Source organism: Coregonus lavaretus, assembly GCF_964263955.1.
Source record: "Coregonus lavaretus genome assembly, chromosome: 19".
Lineage (NCBI taxonomy): Eukaryota > Metazoa > Chordata > Actinopteri > Salmoniformes > Salmonidae > Coregonus > Coregonus lavaretus.
This window is the reverse complement of record NC_140006.1, coordinates 44,455,090-44,479,983: the sequence shown is the minus strand read 5'-3', so window position 1 is coordinate 44,479,983 and position 24,894 is coordinate 44,455,090. Positions and strand designations below refer to the sequence as shown.

The 24,894-nt window shown below is 40.5% G+C and overlaps 1 protein-coding gene across 1 annotated transcript; it reads right to left on the bottom strand.

Annotated features, from left to right (window-relative positions):
- Positions 1–4,473: 4,473 nt before the first annotated feature.
- On the bottom strand, positions 4,474–24,894 carry LOC311146330 (protein disulfide-isomerase tmx3a-like; the record flags this gene model as incomplete). The annotated part of the gene is made up of 16 exons (XM_084182816.1): positions 4,474–4,701; positions 6,139–6,207; positions 6,511–6,640; positions 7,910–7,966; positions 8,095–8,148; positions 8,369–8,426; positions 11,441–11,539; positions 17,639–17,705; positions 18,535–18,612; positions 18,792–18,891; positions 20,927–21,007; positions 21,126–21,171; positions 23,762–23,885; positions 24,270–24,312; positions 24,603–24,666; positions 24,861–24,894. 16 exons carry the CDS (start codon positions 24,892–24,894, stop codon positions 4,474–4,476), a joined length of 1,332 nt encoding a protein of 443 aa, XP_084038942.1.

Below are 24,894 nucleotides of genomic sequence, written 5' to 3'. Positions count from 1 at the left end.
GATTCAAGAACCAGATGTCTTTTTTTTTTTTTTTTTTCTCCTTTTAACTCCTTTCGAACTCCCCAATCTGAAACACTGTTTGTCTTTTCTAAGTTACTACTCCCTGCTATCCACCGCTTATCCGTTGCAGTTCATCACGGGTTGCATTCCATTCCTTCACTCTTTCCCATGTGTTCTGTTATTGGAAAAAAAGTTTGTTTGTTCTTAGTTTTTGGAGAAATTCTTTCATAGTAACATAATAATAAGCCATTTAGCAGACGCTTTTATCCAAAGCGACTTACAGTCATGTGTGCATATATTTTTACGTATGGGTGGTCCCGGGGATCGAACCCACTACCCTGGCGTTACAAGCGCCGTGCTCTACCAGCTGAGCTACAGAGGACCACACAAAGTAGACGAAAAGGCACAGCAAGCTGATAGAGAGGGAAAAAAGTATGTTTGACCACCGATTAAATCCATGGGAATGTGAAACAGTGCTTGAGATTGCTTGGATGGAGAATCATTTGAACACAATTGCATGTGTCTCTTCAGCTATCAACACAGTTCTGTTACCGTCCATCCCGACTTGTCATCATCAAGAAAGTACTACAGTACATTATCTAGAGCGCCTTTACAAGAAATTATAAATACTTCCATGATTGCGGTCCATCTCCATACAGATTGATAAATCCAAGGTTTAGTTCTTCTTGCTTCAATGAAACACGTCTCCAAACTAAGGATGTTGAAATGGGGACCTGCAGCAGCTGTGGTAGCAGATGTGCAATGTAATCATGTATTTCTTGGAAAAGATTCCTTCAATTTGACTCCACATTTACGCCAATAATTTGGTCGAGAGAAGAGAAAGTTTAAAAGAATGTGAGACAACGTGAGACAACCCTTCTGCACTGTGCTGAACTCTGCTTTTAATTATTCACAGAGATGAGATCAATTCAATTGAGCCAACAATTCTGCATTCATTATCCATTAGCTAACTCACGAGATTGGAATGCTGGCATCTTTCCATGCTTCCCCAGACCTCAGCAACGTCACGCCTAATGTGGTGTCATTTTACAATGCACTGAAACTGTGAGACTTTATATTAAAATCTCCCACAGAACTCTGAAGTTCAAAGGTGAACTGTCTGACAGGTGGCAAGTCTCTGTTCATGTCAGTACCCAGAACAACAATGCTTCATTATCATCTCTAACTTCACAGCATGACAATCATTTCAGTGATCCCTGTCCCTGTTTCTGAGGTCCGCCTGAGAACATGCCCAGACTGTCTCCAAGGGTAAATATCCTCAGGACATAGCTTCCAGGCCTTGTCAACCAGGACATATGAAAAGTTGACCTCTTGTACAAATAAGGCACTATGATATTTCCGGTGCCCCCTGGTTGTTCGTTTTAGCATATTCTCCCCCAAGTAATAGTACATAATTGAATGTAAAGGTACATGTCGTTTCTTAGTTAAAAGTGTTAATGTTTTTAGCATCGTGAAGAGTTTAATTCCAAAATGCCATACGGTATATCCATTTTCAGAAATGTTGGTAAATTCGCTTTTATTGTTTTGAAAAAATTATGAAAGAGATTGGTGTTTTCACTATCTAATCAAGGCATAGGGTTGTTCAATGATAGACATACTGTATATTTGTTTAAAATCAATCACTTGATGGTTTCATTTCAGAGATAAATAATCATGTTTTTTTTTGCACAAAAAAACCCTCTGATAATCTTTAGTGTGAAACGTGAAACAAAAATGGGCATCATCTAGGAAAATAATCCCAATCAGTAACGTTTTTCTTCAAGTGTTTATTGCAACAAGATACATTCTAAGACAATATTCATTAGATCACTTAGATCAGAAGAAAACATACTGAGAGGTCCCTGTACAGGGCATAAAGGGCCATATTCTGACCTGAGATAGATACACAAACCACAACGTTGAATGAAAGAAGCTGAAGTAGTTAAATGGAAGGAGGAATGAATGTTGGATGGAAGGATGTATGAATGTTGGATGGAAGGAGGAATGAATGTTGGATGGAAGGAGGATTTGAATGTTGGATGGAAGGAGGAATGAATGTTGGATGGAAGGAGGAATGAATGTTGGATGGAAGGATGAATTAATGTTGGATGGAAGGAGGAAGGAATGTTGGATGGAAGGAGGAATGAATGTTGGATGGAAGGAGGAATGAATGTTGGATGGAAGGATGAATGAATGTTGGATGGAAGGATGAATGAATGTTGGATGGAAGGATGAATGAATGTTGGATGGAAGGATGAATGAATGTTGGATGGAAGGATGAATGAATGTTGGATGGAAGGAGGAATGAAACTAAGTACTTCTAAAAAACAAACATTGTTTAAAAAAATGATAAAAGGTTCAATATCTGGTAAAATGAGTTTTGATGGAATGTTGAGGTATAGAAAGTCAGTGGTGTTACTGCTGCGGATGCATTCATACAGTGTTTCACGGTGCTTTAATGGTGATCCTAAAACACTAACACCATAGTAGAACTAATTAGAACATTTCAACCGTAAACCCCTCCTGGTTGTAACCTGCTGTGAGCACAATTCCAGTTTATATAGGCCCTACTAATTATCTTCTACAACATTTAATTGATATTAATTCATTATTAAAAACGTTTTAAGGAAAACATTTATAAGATATAAAACAAAAATAAATAAAAGAGTTTGGAGTGATGGGATAAAACCCCAATAATTTATTTGAAAAGGATCCATGATGTAGAAATTCCAAGTACCGCTGAACATACTAAGGTTAACCACTCAACCTGAATCACGAATTGACCTCCTCCCTAGGCACTCCTTCAGATCTTACAGTGTTAGATAGATTGAAGCAATAAGGCGAAAACACCACCCAGCCTATCAAAAGGCAATTAAAGTTATTACCATATTGCTTAAACCAGGGATGGGCAACCGGCGTCCCACGGGCTGCCCCCTTTTGCAAGCTTTCGGGAATATTTAAATATATTTTTTATTTTGGGGAGGGGGAACTCAGTCAGGGTCTCAACTTCCTGTCGCGAGTTAGAAGAGTATACAAGGTGTAATTTCTAAACTTGGTTGTGATAGTCAGTCAATTAGCCCCATGTCAGCAAATTGTTTTTAGATTGCTAAGTTAGTTTAGCAGCAAGCTATCTTAAATTGTTACCATGGTCGAAATACCGGCCGGGGGGCCCCCATTGATTTTGTTAGGATGTTTCACTCAGATATATTAAAAACTGCAAACATTTCTCTCCACCCTATGGCAAAATGTGTAGAATTGCAGCAAACTTATTTTAAAACTGCAACATTTTCTCTACACCCCAAGGCAAAATGTGTAAAATTGCACAAAATGAACACTAAAATGTTTTGCTCGCAATGTGTGGGGTGGTACGCAGACCCGCGACCAACTGCGGCCCCTCATGATTTTTTTGTGGCCCCCACCCCCCATCAAAGTTGCCCATCCCTTGCTTAAACCTATTCAATTGTCTTAGATCTATTTTGGCCCACAACCCCATTTTGATATCTGAAAATTCTCGTGACCCCAACCATGTGAAAACAATTATGTAATTAACAGCCAATGTTTACTTTTTTATGTGGGGCTATGACAGTCAATTGAAAAACATTCTAACAGTATTTCTGATTGTCTTCACAACTCACCATCACATAGCCTACTTTTAATGTGGGTCTATGACAGTCAATTGCAAATTACTCGGACATAATGTATCTCACCGCCACTAATGAGATGGGTGTGCTTGATGCATGTCACGTCGGAGCTTCTCAAAGTCAGGGGGCGTGGTCGACAGTGCTCACCTCATCTCTGCTGTCACATCCAACCTGGATCGATATCTGGTTTTAATGCAGACAAGAGCACTGAATCTAGCTTCCCACAGATATGAGCTGGTCGAAAGGTACCATTAATTTTATGGTGCTTTCAAGACAACTGGGAACTCCGAAAAATACGAGGTCAAATCATGACGTCAGTGATCTTCAGGTCGGAAAGTCGGAGCTCTAGAAAGAGGCCCGTGATCCCAAGTTGGAATTCCGAGTTGGATGACCGTTCAAAATGATTTTTCCCAGTCGGAGCTCGTTTTTTTTTCAGAGTTCCCAGTTGTCGTGAACGCACTGAAGTCGGAATTCAGAGATTTCCAAGTTCCCAGTTCCGAGTTCCCAGTTGTTTTGAACGCGGCATTAATGCTCAGATGGAGACGGCAGGGTATTCCCTTTGAGTCAGGAACCAAAACTCCTCCGCAGTGACCCCATTTTCATATTAGGCGACCCCACATGGGGTCGCGCCCCCTAGTTTGGGAACCACTGGGCTAGGGGTTTATTTAGATGTATTTATATTTAACCTTTATTTATCCAGGAAGTCCCTTTGAGGTTAGAATACCTATTTTATTAGGGAAACGTGGCCAAGAGGGCAGCTCAATAGAAAAAGGTCAAAAAGTCAGAAGGTCAAAAGGTCAGAAGGTCAGATGGTCAGCCGTCAGTTTCATACTTAATCTGCCTTCTTTTCTGCAGGATTCTTCTTTTTCGTCTTCTTGTCTCTCCCGGGACCTTTGAGTTGATTTGGCTCCTCCCTCTCTCCAGTGATTGGTTCCGCATCCTTCATTCTCGATCTCACTATGTGACAGGTCTTGTACAGGATGTAACAGAAGGTACTCCCCACAAAGCCAAAAACAAAGACCAGAAAGATGCCCAGAAGGGGCGCTTTGGTAAATATAATCTGAGAGAGAGAGAGAGAGAGAGAGAGTATTTTTATTTTTATTTTTGTACTTTACTGTTTGCACATCATTATAACACTGTATATAGACATAATATGACATTTGAAATGTCTTTATTCTTTTGGAACTTGTGTGAGTGTAATATTTACTGTTAACTTTTTATTGTTTATTTCACTTTGGTTTATTATCTATTGCACTTGCTTTGGCAATGTTAACACATGTTTCCCATGCCAATAAAGCCCCTTGAATTTAATTTAATTGAGAGAGAGAGAGAGAGAGAGAGAGAGAGAGAGAGAGAGAGAGAGAGAGAGAGGGTGGAGAGAGGGGGGGGGGGAGTAGAGGGAGAGAGAGACAGAGACAGAGAGAGAGACAGAGACAGAGACAGAGACAGAGACAGAGACAGAGAGAGAGAGAGAAAGAGAGAGAGAGAGAGAGACAGAGACAGAGAGACAGAGAGACACTAACAATGCTCAGCAAACCTTAACATAGTGAAAACACACCACCTCCTGAAAGAGCATTTTACTGATGGCTAACAAAATGACACTGAGTGTCCAAAACATTAGGAACAATATTGAGTTGCACCCCCTTTTGCTCTCAGAACAGACTCAATTCGTTGGGACATGGACTACAAGGTGTCGAACGCGTTCAACAGGGATGTTGACTCCAATGCTTCCCACAGTTGTGTCAAGTTGGCTGGATGTCCTTTGTGTGGTGGACCATTCTTGACACCAACGAACTATCATGGTCCAAACACACCAAGACAGTCGTGAAGAGGGCACGACAAAGCCTATTCCCCCTCAGGAGACTGAAAAGATTCGGCATGGGTCCTCAGATCCTCATAAAATTCTACAGCTGCACCATCGAGAGCATCCTGACTGGTTGCATCACCGCCTGGTATGGCAACTGCTTGGCCTCCGACCGCAAGGCACTACAGAGGGTAGTGCGTATGGCCCAGTACATCACTGGGGCCAAGCTTCCTGCCACCCAGGACCTCTATACCAGGCGGTGTCAGAGGAAGGCCCTCAAAATTGTCAAAGACTCCAGCCACCCTAGTCATAGACTGTTCTCTCTGCTACCGCACGGCAAGCGGTACCGGAGTGCCAAGTCTAGGTCCAAAAGACTTCTCAACAGCTTCTACCCCCAAGCCATAAGACTCCTGAACAGCTAATCATGGCTACCCGGACTATTTGCACTGCCCCCCCACCCCATCTTTTTACGCTGCTGCTACTCTGTTAATTATTTATTTTATTTTACTTCTGCTCTTTTTTTCTAAACACTTTTTTGTTGTTGTTAAATTTTACTTTTTTATTAAAAATAAATGCACTGTTGGTTAAGGGCTGTAAGTAAGCATTTCACTGTAATGTCTGCACCTGTTGTATTCGGCGCATGTGGCCAATAAAATTAGATTTGATTTGATTTGAACATGATCTGTGACTTACCGTAACAGTCGTTTTGGTGTTGAACGCCATCCTTATAAAGCGTTGATAGAATCCATTCCCTCCCTGGGACTATTGAAACAAGATTAACGTTGGCTATTATAAAGCAAGACATGGAATACTCAAATGTTCTTGGGTAAAACACAATGTTTCACTGGACACTACGAATTGCATCAGATGTATCATATTTGAACATTCTCTGTATTTGAAATCTTTGAAACCTTTGAATGTTTGTTTGAGCCTCCCTAAAAAGGACAGGGCCTGCTCTTTTGGGACAATTCCAATGGTTCTATTGCGGCAGGTAAAATATTTTTAAAAAATATTTCAAATACTATTTGAGCTCAGGTCAGACTTAGTCAGGTTAGTTAGACTGACCTTAATCTGGCCCTTCAACACGCCATCGATGAACTTCAACAGCTGGTCCTTTGTCTCCACTTTGTTGGGCGGCAAGAAATACCCATCGTTAGACATGTTGAGCACGATGATAGACGGCATGGTCACTTCCCTGACAACACACACACACACACACTGGGTTTAGGGTTAGTTGTCAACACGCTGTGTACTGTAGGTACAGTGCCTTGCAAAAGTATTCATCCCCTTTTTTCCTATTTTGTTGCATTACAAACTGTAATTTAAATGGATTTTTATTAGGAATTCATGTCATGGACATACACAAAATAGTCCAAATTGGTGAAGTGGAATGAAAATAATGCCTTGTTTCAAAAAATTCTAAAAAAATAAATAACAGAAAAGTGGTGCTTGCATAAGATCTGGTGCAACCAATTACCTTCTGAAGTCACATAATTAGTTAAATGAAGTCCACCTGTGTGCAATCTAAGTGTCACATGATCTCAGTATATATACACCTGTTCTGAAAGGCCCTAGAGTCTGCAACACCACCAAGCAAGCGGCACCATGAAGACCAAGGAGCTCTCCAAACAGGTCAGGGACAAAGTTGTGGAGAAGTACAGATCAGGGTTGGGTTATAAAAAATATCTGAAACTTTGAACATCCCACAGAGCACCATTAAATCCATTATTAAAAAATGGAAAGAATATGGCACCACAACAAACCTGCCAAGAGAGGGCCGCCCACCAAAACTCACGGACCAGGCAAGGAGGGCAGTAATCAGAGAGGCAACAAAGAGACCAAAGAAAACCCTGAAGGAGCTGCAAAGCTCCACAGCGGAGATTGGAGTATCTGTCCATAGGACCACTTTAAGCCATACACTCCACAGAGCTGGGCTTTACAGAAGAGTGGGCAAAAAAAAGCCATTGCTTAAAGAAAAAAATAAGCAAACACGTTTGGTGTTCACCAAAAGCCATGTGGGAGACTCCGCAAACATATGGAAGAAGGTACTCTGGTCAGATGAGACTAAAATGTAGCTTTGTCTGGCGCAAACCCAACGCCTCTCATCACCCTGAGAACAACATCCCCACTGTGAAGTTTTCTGTTTTTTGGTCTTATTTTGCATCTTCAAAGTGGTAGGCATGTTGTGTAAATCAAATGATACAAACCCCCAAAAAATCAATTTTAATTCCAGGTTGTAAGGCAACAAAATAGGAAAAATGCCAAGGGGGGTGAATACTTTCGCAAGCCACTGTACTACTAGGCTGGCCAGGTCCTGGAGAAACATCGTTGCCCGAAATAAAGATCCTAATTACGCTTAACTCGACAATTGTGTGTATTAATTCATTCGTGCCAAAACTCTGGCTACTTCTGACAATCAAAGAAGGGGAGAAAAGAGAAATGAAAAAGAGAAATGATCACTCACTCCATGATGAGGCCATTGATGTACTCGTTCCCCTCCATGTGACCGAACTGGAATTCTCTGAGAACACCAGGATCATGTTCATCAGGGTACATCGTAACAAAACATATTGCGAAAGAAAACAAAAACAAGAATTTCTTATCGGACAAGTTCAGATCCCTGTTTCACTCTGTTTCAGACCAACTCACTTGCTATAGAAGTCCTTGTATTCAGTGGCCACTCTTTTCACCATGGTCTTGCAACTGGGTAGGGTGGAATATTTGATTAATAAGGATAGACTGTTTAATATAATGTTTTGAGGGCAATATTTATCACAGGAACAACAGTTGATTTGTAAGGGTGAATACAAACTTGAGAGCCAAAGTATATGTGTAACTTTAAATGTAGCACAGATATTAGGTAAATGTGTAATTCAGGTGAAATACCCCTAACATTATATTGGGATAAAAGAGATGCTCATACCGGATGCTGTCCTTAGTAGGGTTTTTCTCCTCCAATACAGCCAAAACCACCAGTTTGCCTAAAACACCAAAACATGTCTTATGGTGTGGAACGCACATATAACACCAAGACATTTCTTATGGTGTGGAACGCACATAAAACACCAAAACATTTCTTATGGTGTGGAACGCACATAAAACACCAAAACATTTCTTATGGTGTGGAACGCACATAAAACACCAAAACATTTCTTATGGTGTGGAACGCACATAAAACACCAAAACATTTCCTATGGTGTGGAACGCACATATAACACCAAGACATTTCTTATGGTGTGGAACGCACATATACAGTGGGGAAAAAAAGTATTTAGTCAGCCACCAATTGTGCATGTTCTCCCACATAAAAAGATGAGAGAGGCCTGTAATTTTCATCATAGGTACACGTCAACTATGACAGACAAAATGAGAAAAAAAATCAAGAAAATCACATTGTAGGATTTTTTATGAATTTATTTGCAAATTATGGTGGAAAATAAGTATTTGGTCAATAACAAAAGTTTCTCAATACTTTGTTATATACCCTTTGTTGGCAATGACACAGGTCAAACGTTTTCTGTAAGTCTTCACAAGGTTTTCACACACTGTTGCTGGTATTTTGGCCCATTCCTCCATGCAGATCTCCTCTAGAGCAGTGATGTTTTGGGGCTGTAGCTGGGCAACACAGACTTTCAACTCCCTCCAAAGATTTTCTATGGGGTTGAGATCTGGAGACTGGCTAGGCCACTCCAGGACCTTGAAATGCTTCTTTCGAAGCCACTCCTTCGTTGCCCGGGCGGTGTGTTTGGGATCATTGTCATGCTGAAAGACCCAGCCACGTTTCATCTTCAATGCCCTTGCTGATGGAAGGAGGTTTTCACTCAAAATCTCACGATACATGGCCCCATTCATTCTTTCCTTTACACGGATCAGTCGTCCTGGTCCCTTTGCAGAAAAACAGCCCCAAAGCATGATGTTTCCACCCCCATGCTTCACAGTAGGTATGGTGTTCTTTGGATGCAACTCAGCATTCTTTGTCCTCCAAACACGACGAGTTGAGTTTTTACCAAAAAGTTATATTTTGGTTTCATCTGACCATATGACATTCTCCCAATCCTCTTCTGGATCATCCAAATGCACTCTAGCAAACTTCAGACGACCCTGGACATGTACTGGCTTAAGTAGGGGGACACTCAGGATTTGAGTCCCTGGCGGCGTAGTGTGTTACTGATGGTAGGCTTTGTTACTTTGGTCCCAGCTCTCTGCAGGTCATTCACTAGGTCCCCCCGTGTGGTTCTGGGATTTTAGCTCACCGTTCTTGTGATCATTTTGACCCCACGGGGTGAGATCTTGCGTGGAGCCCCAGATCGAGGGAGATTATCAGTGGTCTTGTATGTATTCCATTTCCTAATAATTGCTCCCACAGTTGATTTCTTCAAACCAAGCTGCTTACCTATTGCAGATTCAGTCTTCCCGGCCTGGTGAAGGTCTACCATTTTGTTTCTGGTGTCCTTTGACAGCTCTTTGGTCTTGGCCATAGTGGAGTTTGGAGTGTGACTGTTTGAGGTTGTGGACAGGTGTCTTTTATACTGATAACAAGTTCAAACAGGTCCATTAATACAGGTAACGAGTGGAGGACAGAGGAGCCTCTTAAAGAAGAAGTTACAGGTCTGTGAGAGCCAGAAATCTTGCTTGTTTGTAGGTGACCAAATACTTATTTTCCACCATAATTTGCAAATAAATTCATTAAAAATCCTACAATGTGATTTTCTGGATTTTTTTTTCTCAATTTGTCTGTCATAGTTGACGTGTACCTATTATGAAAATTACAGGCCTCTCTCATCTTTTTAAGTGGGAGAACTTGCACAATTGGTGGCTGACTAAATACTTTTTTTCCCCACTGTAACACCAAAACATTTCTTATGGTGTGGAACGCACATATAACACCAAAACATTTCTTATGGTGTGGAACGCACATATAACACCAAGACATTTCTTATGGTGTGGAACGCACATAAAACACCAAAACATTTCTTATGGTGTGGAACGCACATATAACACCAAGACATTTCTTATGGTGTGGAACGCACATATAACACCAAAACATTTCTTATGGTGTGGAACGCACATATAACACCAAAACATTTCTCATGGTGTGGAACGCACATATAACACCAAAACATTTCTTATGGTGTGGAACGCACATATAACACCAAAAAATGTCTTATGGTGTGGAACGCACATATAACACCAAAACATTTCTCATGGTGTGGAACGCACATATAACACCAAAACATTTCTTATGGTGTGGAACGCACATATAACACCAAAAAATGTCTTATGGTGTGGAACGCACATATAACACCAAAACATTTCTTATGGTGTGGAACGCACATAAAACACCAAAACATTTCTTATGGTGTGGAATGCACATATAACACCAAAACATTTCTTATGGTGTGGAACGCACATAAAACACCAAAACATTTCTTATGGTGTGGAACGCACATATAACACCAAAACATTTCTTATGGTGTGGAACGCACATATAACACCAAAACATTTCTTATGGTGTGGAACGCACATAAAACACCAAGACATTTCCAGACACGGAGGAACACTCATTTAACATCACTTCATAACCATCATTCACAGAGACTTTTATTTCTGCTTGACTCATTAAAGCCACACCCTGTAAGAATGATTAGCAATGTAATGCACTAGTCATACACTCTCTGACTATTGGACACTGTTGCCTGCCCCCTTGTGGCAGACAAGTAGACACACAGAGACATATGTTCTATTTACTAGTAAAGCACATCATCTACCATGTTTGCAGTGTGTGTGTGTGTGTGTTTGTGTGTGTCTGTGTGTGTGCGTGTGCGTGTATGTGTGTGTGTGTGTGTGTGTCTGTGTGTGTGCGTGTGTGTGTCTGTGTGTCTGTGTGTGTGTGTGTGTGTGTGTGTGTCTGTGTGTCTGTGTGTGTGTATGTCTGTGTGTGTGCGTGTGCGTGTGCGTGTCTGTGTGTGTGTGTGCGTGAGAGAGTGTAACAAACCTGTATCTCCCATTGCATACAAGGTGTAGCTGTCAATCGGGAGGTAATTGAGGAATCGTTCTCTATTGATCCATGATGTGAGGTCCCCATCCTGTTGTTCTAAGAGACAAGACAAAGAACAACAGAGAGTTTCTAGTCTGAGAATAATAATGTTAACCAGAGGCTGCTGAGAGTGACTAAACAACCTGAAAATGCACTTAAAAACGTTATTGCTTGATCAACAACAGCCTAGGTATAGATATGTTCGCTGACAACGTCACGAAAGCTATGTGGTCACTTCCATTGGGTAGAAGTCCGTGATTTGTTGTGATTCTGGATTGTCAGATAGCTACCAGCAATGACAAGAAACTGCCATGTGGGGAATCATGACTCGTTTCAGCTACTTTCATCTTGTTCTTGATACCATGTCTTGTTTTGAGGTGTTTTAACTGATATCATGTCTATGCTAATGGCTAAAGTTCACTAGCTAGCTAACCAACAACTGTAACGATGTACTTGAGAGACAACAAGTGGTCATTGTGCAAAAAACAGAAATACCTTATTTACATAAGTATTCAGACCCTTTGCTATGAGACTCGAAATTGAGCTCAGGTGCATCCTGTTTCCATTGATCCTCCTTGAGATGTTTCTACAACTTGATTGGAGTCCACCTGTGGTAAATTCAATTGATTGGACATGATTTGGAAAGGCACACACTTGTCTATATAAGGTCCCACAATTGACAGTGCATGTCAGAGCAAAAACCAAGCCATGAGGTCAAAGGAATTGTCCGTAGAGCTCCGAGACAGGATTGTGTCGAGGCACAGATCTGGGGAAGGGTAACAAAAAAGTTCTGCAGCATTGAAGGTCCCCATGAACACAGTGGCCTCCATCATTTTTAAATGGAAGAAGTTTGGAACCACCAAGACTCTTCCTAAAGTTGGCCGCCCGGCCAAACTGAGCAATCGGGGAAGGGCCTTGGTCAGTGAGGTGACCAAGAACCCGATGGTCACTCTGACAGAGCTCCAGAGTTCCTCTGTGGAGATGGGAGAACCTTCCAGAAGGACAATCATCTCTGCGACACTCCACCAATCAGGCCTTTATGGTAGAGTGGCCAGACGGAAGCCACTCCTCAGTAAAAGGCACATGACAGCCCGCTTGGAGTTTGCCAAAAGGCACCTAAAGGACTCAGACCATGAGAAACATGAATCTCTGGTCTGATGAAACCAAGATTGAACTCTTTGGCCTGAATGCCAATCGTCTCGTCTGGAGGAAACCTGGCACCATCCCTACGGTGAAGCATGATGGTGGCAGCATCATGCTGTAGGGATGTTTTTCAGCAGCAGGGACTGGGAGACTAGTCAGGATAGAGGGAAAGATGAACGGAGCAAAGTACAGAGCGATCCTTAATGAAAACCTTCTCCAGAGGGCTCAGGAACTCAGACTGGGGCGAAGGTTCACCTTCCAACAGGACAACGACTCTTAAGTAAACAGCCAAGACAATGCAGGAGTGGCTTCAGGACAAGTCTCTGAATGTCCTTGAGTGGCCCAGCCAGAGCCCGGACATGAACCCGATCAAACATCTCTGAAGAGACCTGAAAATAGCTGTGCAGCGACACTCCCCATCCAACCTGACAGAGCTTGAGAGGATCTGCAGAGAAAAACAGGAGAAACTCCCCAAATACAGGTGTGCCAAGCTTGTAGAGTCATGCCCAAGAATACTTGAGGCTGTAATTGCTGCAAAAGATGCTTTAACAAAGTACTGAGTAAAGGGTCTGAATACGAGTATGTAAATGTGATATTTAAGTTTTTTATTTTTAATAAAGTTGCAAAAAATGTTTTTGCTTTGATGAGGGGAAAAAACAATTTAATCAATTTTAGAATAAGGCTGTAACGTAACAAAATGTGGAAAAAGTAAAGGTGTCTGAATACTTTCCAAATGCACTGTATGTTTTCAATAAACAATGTAGACAAAATATAGTTCACATGTTGTCAACCATCTAAGCCAACACCGTCTGTTTTGCCCCATAGTTGCCCGCACGTCGGTTTTGTTGCTAAACAACTAACCTGTCTATAATTAACAATTTTATTGTGAACAATCCCTTCAACAAAATTGTAGATGACTATGTTCTAGGGCTGTGGTCCGATGATCTACCCTTCTTCTCCTTCATGGATTTAGAAAGATTGGATTGAGGAAAATGGTGAAAACTCCTTCTGGCCATGGTTGCACTTACACCAATCCAATGCGTTTAAATTCATTAGCGGGGAGTGAATGAGTGGACACTTCCGGGTGAAGGACAAGAATCCCAAGCGAAAAAAACAAATTCATATATTATACTTCAAATACGAGGTGTACTTTTCTAGTATATCTTTAACCTCTATGGGATCGGTGTCTGGTGGCGCAGTGGTCTAAGGCACTGCATCGCAGTGCTAACTGTGCCACTAGAGATCCTGGTTCGAATCCAGGCTCTGTCGCAGCCGGCCGCGACCGGGAGACTCATGGGCGGCGCACAATTCGTCCAGGGTAGGGGAGGGAATGGCCGGCAGGGATGTAGCTCAGTTGATAGAGCATGGCGTTTGCAACACCAGGGTTGTGGGTTCGATTCCCACGGGGGGCCAGTATAAAAAAAATATAATATAATAATATAATAATATGCCATTTAGCAGACGCTTTTATCCAAAGCGACTTACAGTCATGCGTGCATACATTTTTGTGTATGGGTGGTCCCGGGGATCGAACCCACTACCTTGGCGTTACAAGCGCCGTGCTCTACCAGCTGAGCTACAGAGGACCACAATATATATATATGTATTCACTAACTGTAAGTCGCTCTGGATAAGAGCGTCTGCTAAATGACTAAAATGTAAATGTATACGGGACGGTTGAGCTAACGTGCGCTAATGTGATTAGCGTGACTGTTGTAAGTAACAGCAAACTTTCCAGGACATAGACACGTCTTATATCAGCAGAAAGCTTAAATTCCTGTTAATCTAACTGCACTGTCCAATTTACAGTAGCTATTGCAGTGAAAAAAATACCATGATATTGTTTGAGGAGAGTGCACAACAACAAAAACCGTATCACGGCAACTGGTTTGATACATTCACCTCTGAAGGTAAATAATGCACTTACACTACCGTTCAAAAGTTTGGGGTCACTTAGAAAAGCCATTGTTTTCGAAAGAAAAGCAATTTTTTTTGTCCATTAAAATAACATAAAATTGATCAGAAATACAGTGTAGACATTGTTAATGTTGTAAATGGCTATTGCAGTAGGAAACGGCTGGTTTTTAATGGAATATCTACATAGACGTACAGAGGCCCATTATCAGCAACCATCAGTCCTGTGTTCCAATGGCACGTTGTGTTTGCTAAGTTTATCATTTTAAAAGGCTAATTGATCATTAGAAAACCTTTTGCAATTATGTTAGCACAGCTGAAAACTGTTGTGCTGATTAAAGAAGCAATAAAACTGGCCTTCTTGAGACTAGTTGAGTATCTGAAGCATCAGCAATTGTGGGTTTGATTACAGGCTCAAAATGGCCAGAAAGAAATAACTTTCTACTGAAACTCGTCAGTCTATTCTTGTTCTGAGAAATGAAGGCTATTCCATGCGAGAAATTGCCAAGACACTGAAGATCTCGTACAACGCTATGTCCTACTCCCTTCACAGAACAGTGCAAACTGGCTCTAACCAGAATAGAAAGAGGAGTGGGAGGCCCCGGTGCACAACTGAGCAAGAGGACAAATACATTAGAGTGTCTAGTTTGAGAAACAGACGCCTCACAGGTCCTCAACTGGCAGCTTCATTAAATAGTACCCGCAAAACACCAGTCTCAACGTCAACAGTGAAGAGGCGACTCCGGGATGCTGACCTTCTAGGCAGAGTTGCAAAGAAAAAGCCATATCTCAGACTGGCCAATAAAAATAAAAGATTAAGATGGGCAAAAGAACACTGGACAGAGGAAGATTGGGGAAAAGTGTTATGACAGACGAATCGAAGTTTGAGGTGTTCGGATCACAAAGAAGAACATTTGTGAGACACAGACCAAATAAAAAGATGCTGGAGGAGTGCTTGATGCCATCTGTCAAGCATGGTGGAGGCAATGTGAGGGTCTGGGGGTGCTTTGGTGGTGATAAAGTGGGAGATTTGTACAGGATAAAAGGGATCTTGAAGAAGGAAGGCTATCACTCCATTTTGCAACGCCATGCCATACCCTGTGGACGGCGCTTGATTGGAGCCAATTTCCTCCTACAACAGGACAATGACCCAAAGCACAGCTCCAAACTATGCAATAACTATTTAGGGAAGAAGCAGTCAGCTGGTGTTCTGTCTATAAGGAGTGGCCAGCACAGTCACCGGATCTCAACCCTATTGAGCTGTTGTGGGAGCAGCTTGACCGTATGGTACGTAAGAAGTGCCCATCAAGCCAATCCAACTTGTGGGAGGTCCTTCAGGAAGCATGGGGTGAAATCTCTTCAGATTACCTCAACAAATTGACAACTAGAATGCCAAAGGTCTGCAGGCTGTAATTGCTGCAAATTGAGGATTCTTTGGCGAAAGCAAAGTTTGAAGGACACAATTATTATTTCAATGAAAAATCATTATTTCTAACCTTTACATTTCCTATTCATTTCTAACCTCTACATTTCCTATTCATTTTGCTATATTTCCTATTCAAACTCATTTCATGTATGTTTTCATGGAAAACAAGGATATTTCTAAGTGACCCCAAACTTTTGAAACGGTAGTGTACATTCAGTAATCTTGCTCTGATTTGTCATCCTAAGGGTCCCAGAGATAAAATGTAGCATAGTTTTGCTTGATAAAATCCATTTTTATATCCAAATGTAGGAACTGGGTTCTACAGTTTGAACCCCTGCAGTCTCTGGCTCCACACCCACCCCACCCGGCCATCTAGATGTGTGAAAGTTAGTGTATAAGCTAATGATCCATCATGTATGACATTCCTGGGAGTGTGTAAACTTACATTTTGTATTACCATATCATTTTTGTACGTTTTCTATAGTTAAGTACTTGAAAATGTATCAATTGACCAATTCAGCACATTTGGGCAGACTTGATTGTATTATCTTTTACCAGATCTAATGTGTTATATTTTCCTACATTAATTTCACATTTCCACAAACTTCAAAGTGTTTCCTTTCTAATGGTATCAAGAATATGCATATCCTTGCTTCAGGTCCTGAGCTACAGGCAGTTAGATTTGGGTATGTCATTTTAGGCGTCAATTGAAAAAAAGGGTCCAATCCTTTTTAGGAATACTATGCATATACTATAATTTCACTTCAATTAGCTTATTAAAAGTGTACTTCAATTTCATACGCTTTCATTGTTATTTAGTATATTCGTTCAAAATAAACTTGAAGTTGTTTTTAAGTTGAAGCATTGTTTTTTTAAATTAAATTATTTTCGTGATCAAGTACACTATAAGTATACACTGAGTGTACAAAACATGAAGAACACCTTCCTAATATTGAGTTATTTAATTGCATATTAATTTTTTTAAATCATAATTTATCACCGTAATGTAAACAACTAAAGTGTGAAATTACACTGGTGCACATTTATCAATTACTTTAGTTTGAAACTGCCACTCAAGCCACAACTACTTTGTGAGTAACCGTCGGTAAGAGGATATCTTGTTCAATCAAGGTAACCTTAATGTTGCTAATTACAATAGCCAATGTGGTTAATGAGTAAAAGTATACTTGTAACACATTGTAAGTACACTTTCTTCATAAAGAGTATAGGAATTATATTTTCAAATAGCATTTAATTGATCATGCTAGCATACTAATAATATAATGACATTGATTGATCATCTACATCAAACTTACATTTATAGTGAATTAGAATTTTTGTATATTACACATTTATGAGAAATATACATATAACATACCAAAAGAATATTCAAATAATATTTGTTTTGTTCTTTATCTAATATACTAAGAATGTATTTAAGTACAAAAAAAGTGTCCCAATTGAGATCATTTAAAAAACATTTAATATACTCAAATCCTAATAAACACTTATAGTGGACATTTAATGTATTAAATATATTTAAAGCTGTTCCAATTTAGATCATTTTAAATATACAAATAAATATTTATCACTGACATACTTCTATAAATTACAAATATATGAATAAAGTATTTTTTCCCGCTTGGGATTGTAATGCAACTCTGGTCTTTTACCATCATAAAGGAAGTAAGTGCCATCCTTGAACACTGCCACAGCCGGGTATTCCTCGAGAGTAACTGCCTGAGAATGACCAGAAAAGAAAAACAATACCTCATTAACTTTGGGAAGATATGATTGAAGCAGGACCAAGTTATGGAAACCCTGCCCTAATATGCAGCACATTCGGAAAGTATTCAGACCCCTTCCCTTTTTCCACATTTTGTTACGTTACAGCCTTATTCTAAAATGTATGACTTTTTTTTTTTCCCTCATCAATCTACACACAATACCCCATAATGACAAAGCGAAAACACGTTTTTATAAATTTTAGCAAATGTATAAAAAATAAAAAACAGAAATACCATATTTACATAAGTATTCAGACCCTTTGCTATGAGACCCGAAATTGAGCTCAGGTGCATCCTGTTTCCATTGATCATCCTTGAGATGTTTCTACAACTTGATTGGAGTCCACCTGTAGTAAATTCAATTGATTGGACATGATTTGGTAAGGCACACACCTGTCTATATAAGGTCCCACAGCTGACAGTGCATGTCAGAGCAAAAACCAAGCCATGAGGTCGAAGGAATTGTCTGTAGAGATCAGAGACAGGATTGTGTCAATGGAAACGGGATGCACCTGAGCTCAATTTCGAGTCTCATAGCAAAGGGTCTGAATACTTATGTAAATAAGGTATTTCTGTTTTTAATTTGTAATAAATGTTACATTTTTTCTAAAAACCTTTTTTCGCTTTGTCATTATGGTGTATTGTGTGTAGATTGATGAGGGAAAAAATAATTTTATCAATTTTAGATAATTAAGATAACGTAACATTATGTGGAAAAAGTCTAGGGGTATGAATACTTTCCGAATGCACTGTGTATACATAACTTAATTTCCAAAATGTACCTTGGGTAAAATGTTCCTTGCAGCAGAGAAGAAGTAGGTATGAACAATCAATTCCTTGGCTACAGATAAGTACTTCTCCTTGGGGGGGGGGAGAGAAAAGGAGGAAACCTCAGACAGGCTATGACAAAGATACCAAAATAAACATTTGGTTATTGTGTCCCATGTGTGTATGTGTGTCCGTGCGTTCGTGTGTGTGCCTGTGTGTGTGTGTGTGTGTGTGTGTGCTTGCGTGTTTAATGCGCATGGTGTACTCATACCTTCAAGTCGGACGGCCCACCAACGTAGACAAAGAGTACGTCATGTCTACTCATAACATTCTGAAACAACAGCTGGCTTGGCAGTGATCTCACCACAGGTCTTAAACAAAGGAGGGATGGGGAGAGAGATGGAGAGAGATGGACAGATGGATGGGCGGAGATGGAGGGAGTACAGTATATCATAATGTAACTGTTCAATGAAAACCTTATTTTTTTTTAAACTTCATAATCTGTCAACTCATACCCAAATGATGTTTACAAACTTCTGGCCAGATGTAAAAACGTTCAAGGGTAAAGTGACAAAGTGTAAATAAAGATAAATTTCCTGGTGAACACACTTTTATGTTTTTCATTTATATTTTTCATTTCACCCTGAAAATAATTGGGAGCAAATTTTGCACACGCTTAGTCAATCCTGCCCTTACTGTTGATACATACTCTGGTAATTATTATTAATATTATATATAGTCCTATATAATATAACTCTGGTAATGCTCAAAACGCCGGAATTACATGATGGTCATTCAGACCTTTTGATATTTCATTTTGTGTAAATATTCCATAATACATCATAAATTGCAAAATGAATGCATTTGTTATGTTAAAATATTTCATACGAAATCTCAGGACACCAAATGTAAATTGTAATCAGTCATAAAACGTAGGCTATTGAGTTATCCAAAAGCCATTGACTGTAAATACTCAAATAAGACGATAAGCTACTGTATTTGGTAGCTTAGTGGTAAAGAGCTGGTTCTAATCCCCGAGCCGACTAGGTGAAAAATCTGTCAATGTGCCCTTGAGCAAGGCACTTAACCCTAATTGCTCCTGTAAGTCACTCTGGATAAGAGCGTCTGCTAAATGACTAAAATCTAATCTAAATGTATTTTGTGGAAATTCATATCATTTTGTGTTGTTGTTTTGTGCTTTTAAAAATACAAAGATTAAACATAGAACAAAACAGTTTCATGCCATTGTAACATCCAAAGTCAAATGAACGTACATGGAGAATTTCCACAGAGGTCAATCTGACCTTCACCAGGGACAAAAAGTTAGCTAATTAGAATGCTGCAAATTAGCTAAAATATTAAGCAATCATAGCATAGCAATACAACTCAGTAAAAATGCTGAAGCCGCTGGCCTAGTAAAAACGATGCAAAAAATATATATAACCGTTTCAAAATACTCATTTTTTGTAGAATAACCGCTGTTCCACACGTTCCACACGTGAGCACTCGCGACACTCAATAGTTTGTTCGGGAAAAATATAGCCTAGCCACTGGGCACAGACGTCAATTCAACGTCTATTCCAGGTTTGTTCAACGTAAATTCATTGAAACGACGTGGAAACAATGTTGATTCAACCAGTGTGTGCCCAGTGGGTACTTTCTATTTTATTCTGTTATTTTCCATTGTATTCTACCTGTAAATATATGTGTATAAGGGCAGGGGAATATAGGTCCGCCTCTTGGTTTGCTATAAAGCTGAGGGATAGGGCTGGAGAAATGTAACCAAATATCACAGAGCCTTTTTAAGAACTACAAAACTATATTTTTGCAGACAAGGAGCATCAACTTCCATCCTCAGTCTTACCCAGATACTCTCTCTGCAAACTCCATGATGCCATCCCAACTGGGTGGCAGGTAGCCTGGCGGGTACGAGCGTTGGGCCAGTAACCGAAAGGTTGCTGGATCGAATTCCCGAGCTGACAAGGTAAAAATCTGTAGTTCTTCCCCTGAGCAAGGCAGTTAACCCACTGTTACCCGGGTGCCGAAGACATGGATGTCGATTAAGGCAGCCCTCCGCACCTCTCTGATTCAGAGGGGTTGGGTTAAATGCAGAAGACACCTTTCAGTTGAATGCGTTCAGTTGTACAACTGACTAGGTATCCCCATGCTGCCATCCTCAGTCTTACCCAGATGCTCTCTCTGCAAACTCCATGACGCCTTACCCAGATGCTCTCTCTGCAAACTCCATGCTGCCATCCTCAGTCTTACCCAGATGCTCTCTCTGCAAACTCCATGATGCCATCCTCAGTCTTACCCAGATACTCTCTCTGCAAACTCCATGATGCCATCCTCAGCCTTACCCAGATGCTCTCTCTGCAAACTCCATGACGCCATCCTCAGTCTTACCCAGATACTCTCTCTGCAAACTCCATGATGCCATCCTTGGTTCTAGGACCTCTGTAGGTGTATTTCAAGTCATCCTTCAACCTATCCAACAGAGATAGGTTAGTTAGAAGAACTGGGTTGTGTGTTCCGTAGGGCACACTTCAGATCTACATTTACCAACAATGTTTTAGAAAATACAGCTGAGAAGTGCACAACTCACATCTTTATAGCGGGATAGTCAGTAACTCGAAACTCTTTTGCGAAACCTGAAACACAAATGTAAAAGATATGTACAAAAATATTTCTGCTGTCAATTTAAGCACACAGAGAGAGAGAGAGAGAGAGAGAGAGAGAGAGAGAGAGAGAGAGAGAGAGAGAGAGAGAGAGAGAGAGAGAGAGAGAGAATAGCTAACTAGTCCACTCTCTCATACAGGACCAGATAACAGGGGATTTGAAGAGAGAGAGAGAGAGAGAGAGAGAGAGAGAGAGAGAGAGAGAGAGAGAGAGAGAGAGAGAGAGAGAGAGAGAGTGAGAGAGAGAGAATAGCTAACTAGTCCACTCTCTCATACAGGACCAGATAACAGGGGATTTGAAGAGAGAGAGAGAGAGAGAGAGAGAGAGAGAGAGAGAGAGAGAGAGAGAGAGAGAGAGAGAGAGAATTGCTAACTAGTCCACTCTCTCATACAGGACCAGATAACAGGGGATTTGAAGAGAGAGAGAGAGAGAGAGAGAGAGAGAGAGAGAGAGAGAGAGAGAGAGAGAGAGAGAGAGAGAGAGAGAGAGAGAGAGAGAGAGAGAGAGAGAGAGAGAGAGAGAGAGAGAGAGAGAGAGAGAGAGAGAGAGAGAGAGAGAGAATAGCTAACTAGTCCACTCTCTCATACAGGACCAGATAACAGGGGATTTGAAGATGTAATAACTCACTACGCTGTTAGCCCATCTGGTTGGCATGGCTTACCATATGTTGCACAAAACACATGTATCTACACACACAAGTACACACACAAGTACACACACGCCGTTGGAATGGCTGCAAGGGCTTTTAAATCTTCCCTAAGCCCTATTAGTGCGCGAACAGACTGGCCTAATTCTGGACCTGTGGGCCTATGTTTGACGAGGCGCTCTGTGACTGGTTGCCTTATCGCACGTTTGGTAAACCCTTTCTCTACGGTGAACATAAGAAGAAACCTTTTTCAGAGACCCCTTTATACTTTATATCATTGTATTGTAGGGGTCAAGTGGTGATGAGTGTCAACGATGTGGGTTATTTACCTCTGCCTTCAGAATAACTACACAGCCTATAAAAAGTGTGCTATCCAGATTATTATACTATTACATTATTGTATAAATATGTAGATTTATTTATATTCGGTATCTATATCATATATTGACCAATCCGGTAGAGGTCAGTACAGCCTGAAGAGTGACTAAAAGCTTCCTTGGTTTTGTTCTGGGATCCCATAGTGTTCCATTTTGCTACAGTAACTTTCCAGCCATTTTACAAATTATTTGGATCAATTATCTCAGTCCTTATGATCTAAAAAAAAAAATCAGAGAGAACATAACAAAATATATGTATTTTCAAAAAATAGGCTCTGTGAAGGCATTCATAGAATAAATACAAATGGCTGATTACATGTTAGATACACTCCAAAACACACTGGGTTGTTTGGTTGACCCAACTGCTGGGTTGCATGTGTCAGGTCACTTCAGTTTTTTAAATCCTTTATTTAACTAGGCAAGTCAGTTAAGAACAAATTCTTATCTACAATGATGACCTACCCCGGCCAAACCCTCCCCTAACCCGGACGACGCTGGGCCAATTGTGCGCTGCCCTATTGGAGTCCAGATCATGGCCGGTTGTGATACAGCCCGGGATTGAACCCGGGTCTGTAGTGATGGCTCTAGCACTGTGTTGCAGTGCCTTAGACCGCCGTGCCACTCAGGATGCCAGGATACTTGGGTTGTTTTCTTTAAAAAAGAGCAAGGTTGGGTTGTTGATGCGGGGTTACTGGTGCTGGGTTATTGAGATATGACCCAGCGGGTCAGATCAGAAGCCTGGAGGCGTAGTTTATTAGGGGTGTGGCTTTCATATAGTGCTTAGCCACCTGTGAGGGTAAATGTCATTCGTGGTCATGCATTCTGTTGTATAATTATCAGAAGTTAAGGTTGAATATTGACATTTTAGTAGCTTCAATGAGGCTTACAGAAGTGTATGAATTCCCCAAAAAACTATCCAAATCCCATCCCATTGTTGGGTTAGATACCACCTTATTATAATATGTAATAAATCATCTTAATGTTCTAGAAGAATGTGTAAAATGCTACAAAAAACGTATGGAACATTCAAATTTGCAGTATGTAAACTTAACATGACGAACAGGAATGACATTTACTCTCACGGTTGGCCAATTAGATCTATCTGAAAGCCATGCCCCTAATAAGCCACGCCTCTTGAAAATAAACCTATAATTACATTAAAACAAAACAAACTGCTAGGTCAACTGGCTGGGTCAAAATAACCCAGCGTGTGTTCTGTCCAATATTTAACCAGCGCTGGGTTAACAAAGAACCCAAATTGGGTTGTTTTTTTAGCCCAGTATTATTTGGATTGTAGTCCTCTATTTTTCAATACACTATACAACTTCCTCTTTTAAAGCATCTTTCTCATCAATATAATACTTATTATAATCCTGATTCCACCAGGCAGTCATTGTTGTATTCTGTTTGTGTTCACGTTATATTGAAGTCATACTGTTTCTTTTTTTTTTTTTTACTGTTATGTACTTTTGTTTGCGTCTTATGTCTCGTCTTGTTCTGTCTTTTAACTTAATGTACAAATCAGATCATTGGACTCACTGGTGTGGATGTCTGCATCGACCTTGCCAACGTTGACTGGAGACCCTATACTTTTCAGCTCCGCCCCGATTTCGTACCACACTGGGTCCAACAGCTTGCAATCGGTACACCAGGGTGCGTAAAACTGACACAAATCAAATGGAGCACAATCACCATAATGTAATGCATTTCTTCTTCTACTCTCCAATATAACATGTTTGAAACAAAAACACAATAAAGTGCCTTGCAAAAGTATTCATCCCCCTTGGAGTTTTTCATATTTTGTTGCATTACAACCTGTAAGAGTTGGCTACAGCACATACAGCATGGGATCCGTGTGTGTGTGTGTGTGTGTGTGTGTGTGCCTGTGTGTGTGTGTGTGTGTGTGCCTGTGTGACACCACACTAGCGTGATGAACATGTATTTCAATGTCCCCTCTTGCATTCTCTTGATGTAGGCCTAACTTACACACTGCTTCTTCACGCAATCATTATAAGGGCCTTTCTTAAAAAGTCACGTCCATACTTACTTCAATCAGCCATATCTCATCAGGCTTTCTTGTGTCTTTAAACCTGCGAATTAGTAATAGAAATCAACAACCATTGGTAAATCTATACAATGGAAATGTATTTTATTAGGAACTTTTCACAATCCTTAAGAGGTGGTCTACTGGTATATCAACTTGATAGTTAAGGACCATGGACAGATGGCAGTAGTGGTGCCTTATTAAGGAAGGTGTGCATTACAGCAGTCTACTTCGATATTCCGTTATCAAAGTAGATAACATTTACAGTAGCCTTTCAGCATTATTATCAAAGCAATTCATCTAGCAACGTCTTTCGAATTAATAGAAATAACTTACGTGTCATCGAGCTCTTCAACGAAGGCTGATACCGTAGCTATACTAAACAAAACTGTCAGAGAAACTAGAGGCATACAGAGGAAACGTTACTATAAGGACGCAACTGACACAACCCAAATAGAATAATTAAAACAGGCTATCATTGCTAGTTAAGAACATTAAACTATTAACCGGACCAACATGAGACATTCGAGTTCAAAATACACTATAATCAACAGTGCCATCACAAATGTCTATTGACATTATTTAATAGCCTACCTGTGCACACGACAATGAACTTTTCATTCGCCAT